The 16,623-nt window shown below is 41.9% G+C and overlaps 1 protein-coding gene across 2 annotated transcripts in view; it reads left to right on the forward strand.

Annotated features, from left to right (window-relative positions):
* LOC142139997 (putative ATP-dependent RNA helicase DDX60) overlaps positions 1–16,623 on the forward strand; it is a 382,899-nt gene that overhangs the window by 110,181 nt on the left and 256,095 nt on the right. For both annotated transcript variants that reach the window (XM_075197859.1, XM_075197866.1), the window contains exons 13-15: positions 693–808; positions 1,396–1,568; positions 16,236–16,488. In XM_075197859.1, coding sequence (XP_075053960.1) covers positions 693–808; positions 1,396–1,568; positions 16,236–16,488 — 542 coding nt within the window. The remainder of the gene's footprint in view (positions 1–692; positions 809–1,395; positions 1,569–16,235; positions 16,489–16,623) is intronic.

The raw sequence follows: 16,623 nt of genomic DNA on the forward strand, positions 1-16,623 counted from the left end.
GAGAATATTGTGTTTGTTTTGTTTACATACACACAAGCTATAAAATATATATCCACTAGTCTTTATTCCTCCAATAGTATTATCGGGTACTATATAAAACTGGCAACTGGCTTGTTATTATATCCACACAAACGCCACAAATATAAGTGGCATATTCTGCATGTTGAATAGATTTAAAGTATAAAGTTTAGGTTAGTAGGAAGAGTGCATAAATGAAGAATGCAAGAGATTCATACATTCTCTGGGCCTGATTTATTAAGGAAAGTAAGGCAAAAAAATTAGTAAGTTTTCTCCTGGACAAAACCATGTTACAATGCAAGGGGTGCATATTAGTTTATTATTTTGCACATAAGATAAATACTGGCTGTTTTTTTCATGTAGGACACAAATTGATAGCTTGATAAACTAAGCTTTATTTTTACACTGACATTTGAAGTTGATCTAGGAAATGCTCTACCCCAACTATAAATCTGCCATCACATTTTAAATTTACCTACCCCTCCAATGCAACATGGTTTTGCCAAGGTAAAAAGTTATTCATTTTTTTTTCTTACCTTTCTTTAATAAATCATGACCTCTGTGTATACAGAGAGAGGGAGGTCATGCAGTAACAACAGATATATGAAAATGTTCCTTTTTACTGTAATGTGCAATATGAGTTACATTGTTTATTTATTTATTTATTTATTTAGTGATGATCCAGTTATTCCTTCCCTGACAAGAAAAAATGCATATGATAGACTTGTCCACTGGCGAACAGGACGACAACTCAGTGATGACTATGACAGGACAAAGCATGAACTCAACAGTAAAAAAAATAATAATGCTTAGAAATATTTAAAAACATATGGTATAATAATAGTGCATAACTGTACAATGTTGATATGCAGAAGCATACTTTTAATGAGGCAATCTTTGGCAGTTGGGATTCATTAAAAATTTATTTTTGGTAGGTCTAATGATGTTCACAAATTTCAATATTTGTCTTTTGAAGTGCACACAGCAAATGTCTATGGTACTTTGTATAAGATATATATATTTAAATTTAGATTAGCACAAGGTTCAATATATGACATTTCAATCAGAGAAAGATCAAACCATATGCTGTAAATAAATGCATTTACAGTGGTTTTGTATTGCTATGGATTGGCATAGTTGATTAAAAAGGTGTGTGATCTGGAAAAGAGTTATCCAGAATGGTCATGAAAGGAAATTATTGACTTTACAGTAGCAGTGTGGGGATATAGAAGGATAATTTTTAAATGTAATTTAATATATTTTAATAATGGTGCTCCACATTATGGAAACCCCTTATCCAGAAAACCTGGAGCATTCTGAATAATCGATCCCATGCCTACATTTGTTAAAATAACATGTACATTACATTTTTAACAGATTCAGTGAAAGACAAGAAAGCACTGAAAAGTTATCAAAGACTCCAGAGCTTTCAGCATCTTTATGGAAAATCTTTAGGCATAAAACAATCTAAAAGGATTATATTACAAAATGATCAACCAGAACAGAAAAAATATGTTCATAAGACTTCTGGCAAAAAAAAAGAACCCCAGGTCAGTACATTGCAGTATTGTATGTTATTATTATTAAGGATTCATCATAGGCACAAATATTTAAAACTTTGAGCTAAAAAAACACTAAGAGATTCTTATAAAAGTTTATTGTTTTTTAGGATGATCTTCCATATGAGCAGGTTAAGGTCTTTCCTTATTGATGTGCAAATAGTGATGCCACCACTATTTTGTAGAAATTTATTCACTTTCAGCTTTATGTTTTTACCAAACAATATGGCAGTACCAGCAGTCTTAGACTTCACTGGCCTGTCTCCAGCACACAGCAGTCCACTGATTGCTGACCTTCCCAATTAGAATCCTTAACATTACCCAGCTGGGCTCAGCCTCAGAGTACAGATGACATAACACCTCTCTCATTTTTTACCACTAACCTCGAGTACTGATGACACAAGCAGGGAATCGCCAATCAACCAGCCACTGTAAGAACCTGCTCAGTGCACTCCTCAATGCCTGAATATCAATTGTGTCCAACATCAATATTCCTGCTCCAGGACTATACTTGGAAGTATAGCAGCTCTTTATGTTTCTTCAACTCCTGTGTCCAGTCTTCCCGACAGCAGCACACCCATACCCACATTTCTATCTTCAGTGTTCACGGTGGGGAACCAACTACACAGTGCCGCGACCTGGGTCCTCATTGGCCAAAGTCTATATCTTCTTGCCGGGATCCCTGGTGATGACCAGTGGGCCTCTTAGTCTCTGCGTCAGTGTACTTGGTTGTGTCAATACCTTCTGCCAGTTATTGCCATCTGTGTGTGTGTACTCCGCTACACTGTTATACAGGGTCACTCCTATCTCCGTTATACAGGGTCACTGCGACATACTCCATAGTATCTATTTGTTTTGACAGGGTGAAAAAAACAATGTATATCGAAATAGCTGCGATTTTACTGCACAAGTCTTAACAGTTTATTTACAGATCAGTCTGCTGGAATTGAGAGCTGATAAATTGGGTGTGAGAGAATGAATTGCAGATAAGCAGTGGCTACTGGTTTTAAGAGTAAATTACTAAACTAATGAGGAGTGGACAAATATTCCTTTTCCTTTGCAAGGGTCAGTATCAGTGACATCTGAACTATTTAGCTGACAAAAAGCAGGGTGCCCCCTCCCCCCAAAAAAAACAAACCCAAGTGTTTCAATCTGAATGCGATTGTGTGAGGGGCAGTATTGGTGACATCATCATCATCAATATTTATTTATATAGCGTCAGCAGATTCCATAGCACTTTACAATTGGGAACAAACAGTAATAAAACAATACTGTGTAATGCATACAGAGATGTAAATGGGCTCTGCTCACAAGCTTACAATCTATGGGACAATGGTTTGATGCACAAGGGTAAGTGCTACATCATATTGATTATTTATCCAGCTAGAATGCAGAGGTTACAAAGTATTTGGATCAGAAGGTTGTTGTGTTGTGTTAGCTGTGTAGAGGGGGATAATAGGGTAACCTTGGGAGACTAAGAGGGTGGTAGAGGAATGTTATAAGCTTATCTCAAGAGGTGGGTTTTCAGAGAAAGCTTGAAGGTTTGAAGACTGGAGGAAAGTCTTGTGGTGGGAGGGAGTGAATTCCATAAAGCGGGTGCAGCATGAAAAAGTCCTGTAACCAAGAATGTGAGGAAGTGATGAGAGTGGAAGAGAGATGCAGATCTTGTGGAGAATGGAGGTGTCGAGTTGGGAGATATTTTGAAACAAGTGAGGAGATGTATGTCGGTGCAATTTTGTTGATGGCCTTGTATGTTAGTAGAAGAATTTTATATTGGATTCGTTGAAAAACAGGCAATCAATGTAGAGACTGTCAGAATGACTCAGCAGACGTAAAACAATTTACAAGGAAAATCAATCTAGCCGCTGCGTGCAAAACACATTGTAGGGGCTCAAGTCTGAAGACCAGTAAGGAGGCAGGGAAGGGCTAGGCTGGAAGGCAGGGGGGCAGATGCCCCCCCAGGCTAACACGAGAAAGTCTATTTTGGGCTGGTCCGTGTTCCGGCCCCAGTCTCTATTCTTTGTGGCTGGCCCCTCCTCTGGGACCAGCCACAATCCATCATTGACCGCGGATCTGCCTTCCTTTGTCTCTCTCCTCCCTCCCCGGTGTGTCACATGGGACATGCACCACGTGACAGGTGCCTTTCCATGTGTGAAGATCAGCGGGCGCGGATAGAACAAGGTAAGTGTTGTGTATGTGTGTGTGATGTCAATAAAGTGTTGTGTGATGTCAGTAAAGTGTGTGTGTGTGATGTCAGTAAAGTGTGTGTGTGTGATGTCAGTAAAGTGTGTGTGTGTGTGTGATGTCAGTAAAGTGTGTGTGTGATGTCAGTAGAGTGTGTGTGAGATGTCAGTAAAGTGTGTGTGTGTGATGTTAGTAAAGTGTGTGTGTGATGTCAGTAAAGTGTGTTTGAGATGTCAGTAAAGTGTGTGTGTGAGATGTCAGTAAAGTGTGTGTGAGATGTCAGTAAAGTGTGTGTGAGATGTCAGTAAAGTGTGTGTGAAATGTCAGTAAAGTGTGTGTGTGATGTCAATACAATGTGTGTGTGTGGAGCATGTCAATATAGTGTGTGTGTGTGTGTGTGTGTGTGTGTGTGTGTGTGTGTGTGTGTGTGTGTGGAGCATGTCAATATAATGTGTGAGGGAATGGGGGTTTTAATTTAGTGTGGGAGGTAGGCTATTTAATGGTGGAGTGCAGGAGGGAGCTAGTTATTTAATGGGTGCTATTTTGTTTGTGGGGTGGTAGGGTTCAATTTAATTTATTGGTGGGGCTTTTTGGAGGGAGGGAAATAGATGTATATATTAAATGTTTTTGCCATCTAATGTCAGGGTTGTTTGGAGGGAAATAGATCTATTTAGCAAATGTGAATATTATTATTTTAATGTTGGGGCTGGAGAGGGGCTTATTATAAAATATGAATGCTATTAATTTAACAATGTAAATGTATCAAGCTGAGAGTTTTCCAGTGGGTTTGAAAAACCAATTAGTTTCCAGCTATCATTTATTTAGTACATTCTACAAAATGATAGCTAGAATCTGATTGGTTGCTATAGACAACATCTCCAGTTTTCAAACCCGCCGAAAACCTCTCAGCTTGATACAGTTACCCCTGGGACTGTTTGGAGTTTTCTAAATTTTATGTACCCATTTTTTTTCCAAATAGCATATCCAACATTCCAGGATTCAGACAAGCAGCAAATGAGTTAAGAAACCATCAGTCACAAGTGGTGATAGTGACAAGAAACAGGTGGGAGAGAACAGGACAGTCTGCCAACTGTCCTGATTCTAGTGGGACAGTCCCAAATTTTTTTGTTTCGCTTATGACATTTGGGAGGTATGTCCCGCTTCACAGTGTACAACTCATGAAGGCAAAACTGCGTGCATCTAACAGTAGTGCACACAGTATTGCCTGAGTATTTGTCTTAAATGATAGCCATGTTACATCATAGGGGCCACCTGTCTAAAGTGCCCCGGGCCCCCCAGTGCCTTAATCCAGCTCTGGGCCAGGGTGTCAGATTGACACATAGTGCTCTACTCCTCCTTCCAGTACCACCCCTAATATTATTTGATTTAGGTTAACCCTAAGACAAATAACCATATTTGTGTATAGGGTGAAGCAAAAATTCATTATTGCTGATAATGGAGTGAACATTGTGTGTGCAATATGACTTTGTGAATTTCAAAGCATACCATGCTTTGCACACACAATAAATTTGGTGGTTCAGATTTTCTTAAAAGTTGAGAGGTCCGTGCATGAAATGCTGTCTCTGGCTTGTAACATTTCTCTGCATTTTTGGCATTCAGCCACCGCATGTAGAACACCGCAGCAGCTGAAAACAGAATATCACTTGCCATGCCACCAACTGAAGCAAGAGTTAATAACAAGGTGGAATTCCACACTTTATATGCTAGATGCACAGAACAAGCTATCAAGACCTACACATCAAGCCTTGAGATAAGGAGAGGGGAAACATGTTATCTTACTCCAATGTACTGGAAAATTCTTTCTGTTTTAAGCAAGCTACTGAAACCATTTGAATTGTAATAAATAAAGTGAGTTCAGACACTACCAGCCTCAAGTCATACCCCCAATCAAGCTACTAGAAAAGCAGCTAAAGAAGCTGGAGGAGGAGATGAAAATAAGTGATCCTGCTAAGTATGTTGGCCTTGTAAATCAAGTTCTTTATTCACTCTGCCAGGACTCAAGGGTTTGCAGTATCTTGAATTTGGATCACTACATTATGGCAACCGTGATTGATCTTGGGTTTAAGTCATATATAATGTCTTTCTTTCCAACATCTATTCAAGCTTAAAAGAAATATAAAAAAAATATTGACATTTTTACCATGACCTTGTATTAAAAGAATGGTGTTAAAATCTGTATTTATTCTCCAGTTCAACAACCAAAATGTTATTTTTTGTAGGGGGCCCAAAAAAATCAAGCACTGTCGCTTAGTTTGTTAAACTATGCATGTCTTTTAATGTATGGGTGGAAGGGAGGGCCAAAGACAATTCCATCTTGCACTATTTTATAATATAGCCTTGGTTTATCATCTTGTGTAAAATGTCTACTGATGCTGCTGCTGTTCGTCTAATGAGCTTCGATTACTGTCTCTTTATTTTCCAAGACACATGCTGTCTAACATTGAAAATGTTGTGTCCGTGGTCTTCTTCCCACCAATTCTCTTATGGGTGCAGCCCATCTTCGTCTATCTACTGGTCTAAATGTCTATTTATGCTGCTGTCCTTCTAATGAGCTCTGATTACTGCCTTTTTACTTTACATGACATATGTTGTCTAACTTTGAAAATATTATATCTGTGGTCCTTCTCCCACCATTTCACTTCTGGTTAAGGCCCACATTCATCTATCTACTTGTCTATATGTCTATTGATGCAGCTGTCCTTCTAATGAGCTCTGTTTGTTGCCTTTTTACTTTCTATCACACATGATGTCCAATAGTGAAAATATTGTGTTTATGGTCTCTCTCCCACCATTTCACTGTTGGCTAAGTCCCAGCTTCGTCTATCGACTTTTCTAAATATCTATTGATGCTGCTGTGTGTCTAATGAGCTCTGATTACTTCCTTTTTACTTTTCATGACACATGCTGTCTACCATTGAAAATATTGTGTCCATAGTCTTTCTCCCTTCACTTTACATTTGAATGCTTACCATCTTTGCCTTTCTACTTGTCAACATGTCTGTTGATGCTGCTGTCCATCTAATGAGCTCTGATTCCTGCCTTTTTACTTTCCATGACACCTGCTGTCTAACACTGAAAATATTCTGTCCTTGGTCTTTCCTCTTACATGTCACTTTTGAATGTAGCCCACTGTGAGGACATTGGGGTTGGAACTGTAGTTCTCTAGATACCCGGCCCTCTAGGTTTACGTATCACACAGGTAATGAGGCAAGAAAGAGATAATAGCCTTGTCACTCACCGGACTGTGAGTGCTACTTCTCGTGTGTTTAGGAACCGTGGCCGTCCACCATCCTGAGGGTTTGCGCATGTGCAGCCCTTTCAAACCTTCAGTACATGTTCCTTTTAGTTAATTGGCTGATCAGGCAACACTCCCTATTTAAAGCACCTGAGGTCAATACCTCGTTGCCTGATCTTGGAGTCTCATTCCCCATGAGCCTCTGAAGGTGTTCCTGTGTTTCCTCGTGTATTCAGCTCCTGCTGATTCCTGTTGTTCGTTTGTGGTTTCCAGACCACTTCAACTCTCCTGTGTTTCATCGTGACTGGACCAGCTGATTCCTATCCGCTGCCTCCGTGCTTCTACAGTTTCCAAACCACTTCAACTCTCCTGTGTTTCATCGTGACTGCACCAGCTGATTCCTATCCGCTGCCTCCGTGCTTCTACAGTTTCCAAACCACTTCAACTCTCCTGTGTTTCATCGTGACTGCACCAGCTGATTCCTATCCGCTGCCTCCGTGCTTCTACAGTTTCCAAACCACTTCAACTCTCCTGTGTTTCATCGTGACTGCACCAGCTGATTCCTATCCGCTGCCTCCGTGCTTCTACAGTTTCCAAACCACTTCAACTCTCCTGTGTTTCATCGTGACTGCACCAGCTGATTCCTATCTGCTGCCTCCGTGCTTCTACAGTACCCTGCTCACCTCAACTCTCCCGTGTTTCATCGTGACTGCTCAGCTGATTCCTATCCGGTGCCTCCGGGTTTCTGCAGTATCCTGCTCATCGCAACTCTCCAGTGCTCATCGTGTCTGCAGCCAGCCGATCCGCTGTCTCCGTATTCTTCAGTGTTCCTGCTTGTGTCATCTCGCCTGTCTGCATCGGATCAACGCCCCGCTGCTTTCATCTCAGCTAGACCGCCTCAACTCTCCCGTGTTCTCCAGGTGTCCAGTTCTATATACTACTGCTTCCTGAGTATTGTTTCATTCCATGCTGGTCTACCTACCGTGCGCTGCACCTACTTGGTTACCGCTTCCACCCTCCTGGGACTTCTCATTCCTGCCGGCCTCCAGCCGTTCAGGTATCCCTGCACCTCTCTCTGACAGCCTGCTCTCCTGAACCACGGTATGCATACTTCTCATTGACTGTGCTGGTGTATTGCATATCTTGCTGGACTGAGTTGTTCTCTTCCGGAGTTTCCTATCCACTGAGACTATTGCCATTATTAGACTGTGTTTCCTTTTTAGCCTGGATAGTTCTTGTGACTTTGTATATTTGTGCAGTGCTGCTCAGTTATTATTATTTTGTGCCTATCATCGTGGGATCAAGTTCAGTGTGCCCGTGTATACTCTGCATTGCATTTATCTCCCCGTGCTCCTCCTCACTTATATATTTCAGTGGTACAACTTGCTAGAGGCAGACCACTGTTACCTGTTTCCTGAGTCACCAGTTTCCAGTATCCTTTCACATAGCAGTGGTACAACTTGCTAACGCAGACCACTGACTCCCTGGATACCTTCACCTGGATTCCATTCCTTCACCTAGACAGCGGTACAACTTGCTATACGCAGACTGCTGACTCTCATCACCTCCTCGTTACTTCTGGACATTCCTTCACTATAGCAGTGGTAAAACTTGCTATACGCAGACCACTGACTACCCTCACGTTTCCTTGTCCATCCAGTTCCTCGTGTACAGTTATCTACCTATTACCAGTGCTGCTAGTCATAGACTTTCCTCGGGCATTCTCTTACCATCTGCTGTCTCCTGTTCCGTGATCACCCCGCTACCAGAGTACCATAATACCAACTATACTGCTCTGGTAAGTCCATCATCTGGTGATACCTGGGTAAAGACTCCTAGTGCCCGTGACAGTAAGATCAGGCCATGACAGACCCAGATTCAGAACCTACAGCTAAAGAGATGCTGCAGCATCTGGTTACCCGTATGGAGCAACAGGATGCTCGCCAACAGCTGTTGCTTCAATGTTACCAGGCGTTAGCCTCCCAAGGAACATCTGGGCAAAACATCACAGCTAATGTTGATGATCCTGTGCTTTCCTCCGTTTCCCCAGTGCTATCCCAGGTGTCTACGGCTTCCACGCTTCACCTGCCTACTCCGTCAAAGTATGATGTAGACCCCAATACATGTAGGGGTTTTCTCAATCAATGCTCAGTTCATTTTGAGCTCCAACCTCAAAACTTCTCTACTCATCGTCCCAGAGTGGCCTATCTTATTTCATTGTTTTCTGGACAAGCTCTTGCATGGGCTTCCCCTCTGTGGGAAAGAAACGATCCATTATAACAGGATAGTGCCAAATTTATTTCTACGTTCCGAAGTGTATTCGATGAACCAGGTCGTGTCATCTCCGCTGCATCCAGCATCCTCCGTCTACGTCAGGGTTCCCGTACAGTAGGCCAGTACATCATTCAATTTAGGATATTAGCCTCTGAACTTCAGTGGAACACTGAAGCGTTAATTGCCGCCTTCTGGCAGGGGCTCTCCGATAAAATTAAAGATTCACTGACTACTCAAGAACTACCTACTTCTTTAGAAGATTTGATTTCTTTTTGCCATCGTGTAGACATGAGATTTCGTGAAAGGGAGTCTGAAAAAACAACTTCAGTTAAAGCACCTCTTCGCTCAACTTCTCAACTTCGTCCAACTTCATCTCCAGTGATACCCATGGAGATAGGACGCTCCAAATTAACCTCTGAGGAGAGGAACCGAAGAGTAAAGAATAGACTTTGTATCTATTGTGCTGATTCCACACATATGCTCAATTCATGCCCTAAAAAAATCGGGAAATGCCAGGCCCTAACTAGTTCTGGAGAGGTGAAGTTAGGGTCCCTGGAGTCCTCTCCATGTTCTACGAAATTAAAAGTCTGCGCTTTTGATGTCACAATTTCCTTTGCTACCAAATCCTTTAAGTCTCAAGCTCTTATTGATTCTGGTGCTGTGGGAAATTTTATTTCTAAATCCCTCGTGAATCAATGGTCCCTACCAGTGATTACCCTGAAGACACCTATTACTGTGACTGCTATTGATGGATCACGCATTATCAATGGTCTCATCACCCAGAGTACGTTTCCAGTAACCCTTCAGATTGGTGTTCTACACCAAGAAGAAATTTCGTTTTTAATTCTTCCTGTTACTACAAGTCCGATTGTTTTAGGCCTTCCATGGCTTCAATGTCACTCTCCCCAGATTGACTGGCGCACTCCTCAAGTTACGTCTTGGGGAGCTGAATGTCATCATCGTTGTCTCTCCCAAGTCGTTCCTCCTAAAATACAGCAATCCTCCATTTCACCTTCTTCACCGGGACTCCCTCCTCAATATGCTTCATTTGCTGATGTATTTGATAAAACTCAGTCTGAACGTCTTCCTCCTCATCGTTCATGGGATTGTCCGATTGATCTTCTACCTGGCAAGACTCCTCCTAGGGGTCGTGTGTATCCACTTTCGTTACCTGAAACTCAAGCTACATCTGAATACATCCAAGAGAATCTCCAGCGAGGATTTATTCGACCTTCTACTTCTCCCGCTGGAGCCGGGTTCTTCTTTGTAAAAAAAAAGGATGGATCACTACGCCCCTGCATAGATTTTCGTGGTCTTAACGCCATTACTATCAAAAATCGGTATCCCATTCCACTGATTACTGAGCGATTTGATCGGATTAAGGGAGCTCGGATCTTTACCAAGTTGGATCTTCGTGGTGCCTACAATTTAATTAGAATCAGATCCGGTGACGAATGGAAGACAGCTTTCAACACCAGAGATGGGCATTATGAATACTTAGTAATGCCCTTCGGGTTATGTAATGCCCCCGCTGTTTTCCAGGGCTTCATTAATGAGATCTTCCGGCACTTGTTATATGTATGTGTCGTCGTTTATCTGGACGACATATTGATCTTTTCACAGGACCTGCCTTCTCATCACCAACATGTGGCAGAAGTCCTTTCCAGACTCCGGAGAAATTCATTATTCTGCAAATTAGAAAAATGTTCATTCGAGTTGCCCCAGATTCCATTTTTGGGATATATTGTCTCCGGAGTTGGTCTGCAAATGGATCCAGAAAAGGTGAATGCTGTATTACATTGGCCTCAGCCAACTACTCTTCGTGCCATTCAGCGTTTTTTAGGTTTTGCCAATTACTATAGACGCTTCATTCAAGATTTCTCTTCGATTGCATCTCCTATTGTGGCCCTGACTCGTAAAGGGGCCAATACTAAGCAATGGTCATCTGAGGTTCTTCAAGCCTTTCAGTTTCTTAAAGAGTCCTTCTCCTCTGCTCCCATTCTTCGACAGCCTGATGTGACGCTTCCCTTCTTCATAGAGGTAGATGCCTCTAATGTTGGTTTAGGAGCCATTCTCTCCCAAAGATCGGAGCAACAAAAATTTCACCCTTGTGCCTTTTACTCTCGGGGTCTTCTGCCTGCAGAGAAGAATTACACCATCGGGGACAAGGAGTTGCTGGCTATTAAAGTAGTATTAGAGGAGTGGAGATACTTGTTGGAGGGAGCTCGTCATCCTGTGACAATTTTTACTGATCATAAGAATTTGTCATATCTACAGTCTGCTCAATGTTTGAATCCTCGTCAAGCAAGATGGTCTCTTTTCTTTTCTCGTTTTGAGTTAATCATAACCTTCAAACCAGCTGCAAAGAATAAGAAAGCAGATGCTCTATCTCGAGCCTTTGTGACGTCCTCAGACGTTGAAGAGGTTTCCAACCACTCTATATTAGACCCCAAATGTGTTTCTCTGACTGCTTCTTCCACTAAGGTGCTACCATTTGGAAAAACCATCGTGCCTCCTGCTCTTAGGAAGAAAATCCTTTCATGGTTTCACTCTTCTCGTTTTTCTGGACACTCTGGTGAACGCAAGACTTTTGAGATCCTCTCTCGAAGTTACTGGTGGCCTTCTATGAGGAGAGATGTCAAAGATTTTGTGGCTGCTTGTGAATTGTGTTCCCAGTTTAAGACCCCCCGCAGAACTCCAGCAGGTTTGCTTCAACCACTACCCATTCCGTCCAAGCCATGGACCCATATTAGTATGGACTTTGTTACTGATCTTCCTCCTAGTAAAAACTGCAATACTATTTGGGTAGTGGTGGACAGATTTTCGAAGATGGCGCATTTCGTTCCCTTGACTGGTTTGCCTTCTTCTTCTACTCTGGCTGAGTATTTCATCAAAGAAATCTTCCGTATTCATGGATGTCCGTCCAAGATTGTGTCAGATAGAGGAGTTCAATTCGTTTCCAGATTCTGGCGGGCCCTTTGAAAGACCTTGGGCATACGATTATCACGCTCATCTTCCTACCATCCTCAATCAAACGGACAAACTGAAAGGGTCAATCAAGATCTTGAGACGTTTGTAAGGATGTTCTCGTCAGCCAATCAAGACAACTGGGTAGAATTGCTTCCTTGGGCTGAATTCGCTCATAACAACATGTACCATGAGTCATCTTCTAAAACTCCATTCTTTGTGGTTTACGGTCACCATCTGTCTTTTCCGGAATTTCCTGCCCTCCCTCCCACCCAAGTTCCTGCTGTAGAGACTGTTTGTCAAACCTTCAAAAATATTTGGTCTCAGGTCAAAACCTGTTTAAAGAAGACATCTGCCAGATATAAGTCTTTTGCAGATAAAAAGAGACGGGCTATTCCACCACTGAAAATCGGAGATCGTGTTTGGTTATCTACCAAAAATATTCGTTTGAAGGTCCCATCTATGAAATTCGCTCCTCGTTTTATTGGTCCGTATAGGATCATTCAAGTGATAAATCCCGTTTGTTTCAAACTTCTACTTCCTAAGAATCTTCGTATTTCCAATGCCTTCCATGTGTCCTTGCTCAAACCTCTCATCATCAACCGTTTCTCGGTCCCTCCTTCAGCACCTCGGCCAGTTCAAATTCATCAGGAGGAAGACTTTGAGATTACTCATATATTGGATGCAAAAATTTCGCGAGGAGTTCTTCGTTTCCTCGTTCATTGGAAGGGCTTTGGTCCTGAGGAGCGTTCATGGATCAAAGCTGAAAATCTCAATGCTCTAGCTCTTCTTAAGAAGTTTTATTCCAAGTATCCGGACAAGCCCGGTTCCAGGTGTTCTGTGCCCACTTTTAAAAGGGGGGGTACTGTCACTCACCGGACTGTGAGTGCTACTTCTCGTGTGTTTAGGAACCGTGGCCGTCCACCATCCTGAGGGTCTGCGCATGTGCAGCCCTTTCAAACCTTCAGTACATGTTCCTTTTAGTTAATTGGCTGATCAGGCAACACTCCCTATTTAAAGCACCTGTGGTCAATACCTCGTTGCCTGATCTTGGAGTCTCATTCCCCATGAGCCTCTGAAGGTGTTCCTGTGTTTCCTCGTGTATTCAGCTCCTGCTGATTCCTGTTGTTCGTTTGTGGTTTCCAGACCACTTCAACTCTCCTGTGTTTCATCGTGACTGCACCAGCTGATTCCTATCCGCTGCCTCCGTGCTTCTACAGTTTCCAAACCACTTCAACTCTCCTGTGTTTCATCGTGACTGCACCAGCTGATTCCTATCCGCTGCCTCCGTGCTTCTACAGTTTCCAAACCACTTCAACTCTCCTGTGTTTCATCGTGACTGCACTAGCTGATTCCTATCCGCTGCCTCCGTGCTTCTACAGTACCCTGCTCACCTCAACTCTCCCGTGTTTCATCGTGACTGCTCAGCTGATTCCTATCCGCTGCCTCCGGGTTTCTGCAGTATCCTGCTCATCGCAACTCTCCAGTGCTCATCGTGTCTGCAGCCAGCCGATTCTCTGTCTCCGTGTTCTACAGTGTTCCTGCTTGTGTCATCTCGCCTGTCTGCATCGGATCAACGCCCTGCTGCTTTCATCTCAGCTAGACCGCCTCAACTCTCCCGTGTTCTCCAGGTGTCCAGTTCTATATACTACTGCTTCCTGAGTATTGTTTCATTCCATGCTGGTCTACCTACCATGCGCTGCACCTACTTGGTTACCGCTTCCACCCTCCTGGGACTTCTCATTCCTGCCGGCCTCCAGCCGTTCAGGTATCCCTGCACCTCTCTCTGACAGCCTGCTCTCCTGAACCACGGTATGCATACTTCTCATTGACTGTGCTGGTGTATTGCATATCTTGCTGGACTGAGTTGTTCTCTTCCGGAGTTTCCTATCCACTGAGACTATTGCCATTATTTGACTGTGTTTCCTTTTAGCTTGGATAGTTCTTGTGAATTTGAATATTTGTGCAGTGCTGCTCAGTTATTATTATTTTGTGCCTATCATCGTGGGATCAAGTTCAGTGTGCCCATGTATACTCTGCATTGCATTTATCTCCCCGTGCTCCTCCTCACTTATATATTTCAGTGGTACAACTTGCTAGAGGCAGACCACTGTTACCTGTTTCCTGAGTCACCAGTTTCCAGTATCCTTTCACATAGCAGTGGTACAACTTGCTAACGCAGACCACTGACTCCCTGGATACCTTCACCTGGATTCCATTCCTTCACCTAGACAGCGGTACAACTTGCTATACGCAGACCGCTGACTCTCATCACCTCCTCGTTACTTATGGACATTCCTTCACTATAGCAGTGGTACAACTTGCTATACGCAGACCACTGATTACCCTCACGTTTCCTTGTCCATCCAGTTCCTCGTGTACAGTTATCTACCTATTACCAGTGCTGCTAGTCATAGACTTTCCTCGGGCATTCTCTTACCATCTGCTGTCTCCTGTTCCGTGATCACCCCGCTACCAGAGTACCATAATACCAACTTTACTGCTCTGGTAAGTCCATCATCTGGTGATACCTGGGTAAAGACTCCTAGTGCCCGTGACAAGCCTCTTTATTTATCAAATATATAATCTAGAGTAAATGTAACAATGTTCCCAAAGGAGAAACGTGTTCCCCCACCAAATATAATAAAGTGTCATTGAATTCACCAGTGTCAGCAGAAACCCTAACAAAGTCCCCAGCAGGTTACCTCACAGGTCAGAGTCCCAACAGGCATAAACTCCTGACAACAAACTCCACAGTTAAATAATCCAGGAGGACCAGTGGGCCAGGAGGTCTGATCCAGTTGGTAGGTCTGTGTAACTTGCTGATCCTTGCTGCTTGGCCAACTTTGTCTATCTACTTGTCTACATGTCTATTGGTGCTGCTGTCCACCTGATAAGCTCTGAATTCTGTCTTTTTACTTTCCATGACATATGCGGTCTAACATTAAAAATATTGTGTCCGTGAACTTTCTGCCACCATTTTACTTCTGAATCAGGCCCTTCTTTGCCTATTTTCTTTTCTAAAATGACCATCCTATCAGCCAGTGCTCTGCCACTATGTTTCATAAGGATTATATTATGGTTTGCACACAAAACTTGGTGTTTCAGAATTTCCTAAAACATTTGAGGTATGTGCAGGACATGCTGTCTTGTGGTCTGTAAAATTTTGGGCGTTTTCGGCATTCAGCGACCGCATTGCTGTAGCTTTTAAATAACAATTAAAATTGGTAAAAATCTTGTGGGTTGTGAAGAGATCATTAGAAAATAGACTGTAAATGACTGTAAATTAATGTTGATGCTAGAAATACTAATTTAGGAACAAAAACAGCTCCAAATTACATGATTTACCTATTTTTCGCAATTTTTTATGAAATCTAGATCCTAGACCAAAACTAACACATGAAGATGGTTTTTAGTACTAAAACAAAAACACGGGGGTCTGCACACATCTTTAATTATAGTATAATTAAGGTAAAATAACTGAGTAATACCAGTATAAAGATCAATGATCTACCTCAGAGGTAGCGAGAGAATTTCTTTAGAAAATGTGTGACCTACTATACAAAATTATATTGTTTTTTTACTATTATATTACACACAAGTGAAAATATCCAGAGCATACCAGTATAGTGATTAATTATCTACCTTTGATCATATAATCAGTGGTCAAGATGGGGGGTGTATACGGTGGTGTGCCATACCGCCACTTCTCCTACGGCCCTTATCGTAAATCTATCAAATTCCATTCACTTACATTCCCATTACATTTTTCATACTGCCACTTCTATATTTCCACTTTGACCACTGCATTTTAATCCATTTTACGAACTTAAGGTATTTGATATTACACAAATCACAAACTGGGACATTTCTCAATACAAAACAGAAACATTTCGAGAGCTTCCTACTCCCCTGAGGTTTAGGTTACTTTTTCACATAGCTATACTTAGATATAATAAATATATTTATTTTTACAGATGAAAAAAAAAGATCAGATTATTGAAAAGAATCAAAAAGAGAGCAAAGCCAATGAAGAAAACAAGGAGCATCAACAATGGAAGACCCTGGCGCCATCTTTGGAAAAAGAAATCAGGGGAGATTTCTTCTCTGGGGTTAAAAAAATGGAAACTTTTCTGAAGTTATTGCAAATACCAATTGTGAAATATCAGGCACAATTAAGAGCATTAACAATCTACTTTGAAATGTGGCTTGAACATTGCAATACTAAATGTAGGTATTTTACTATATTTATATTATATAAAACATCTAAATTATAGTTTATGATATACCAAATCAGAATATATCTATTGTATATGTATATCAGGTTACCATGATTGCTATACTGAAAAACTAACACAATAAAAA

Source organism: Mixophyes fleayi, chromosome 1 (assembly GCF_038048845.1).
Source record: "Mixophyes fleayi isolate aMixFle1 chromosome 1, aMixFle1.hap1, whole genome shotgun sequence".
NCBI lineage: Eukaryota > Metazoa > Chordata > Amphibia > Anura > Limnodynastidae > Mixophyes > Mixophyes fleayi.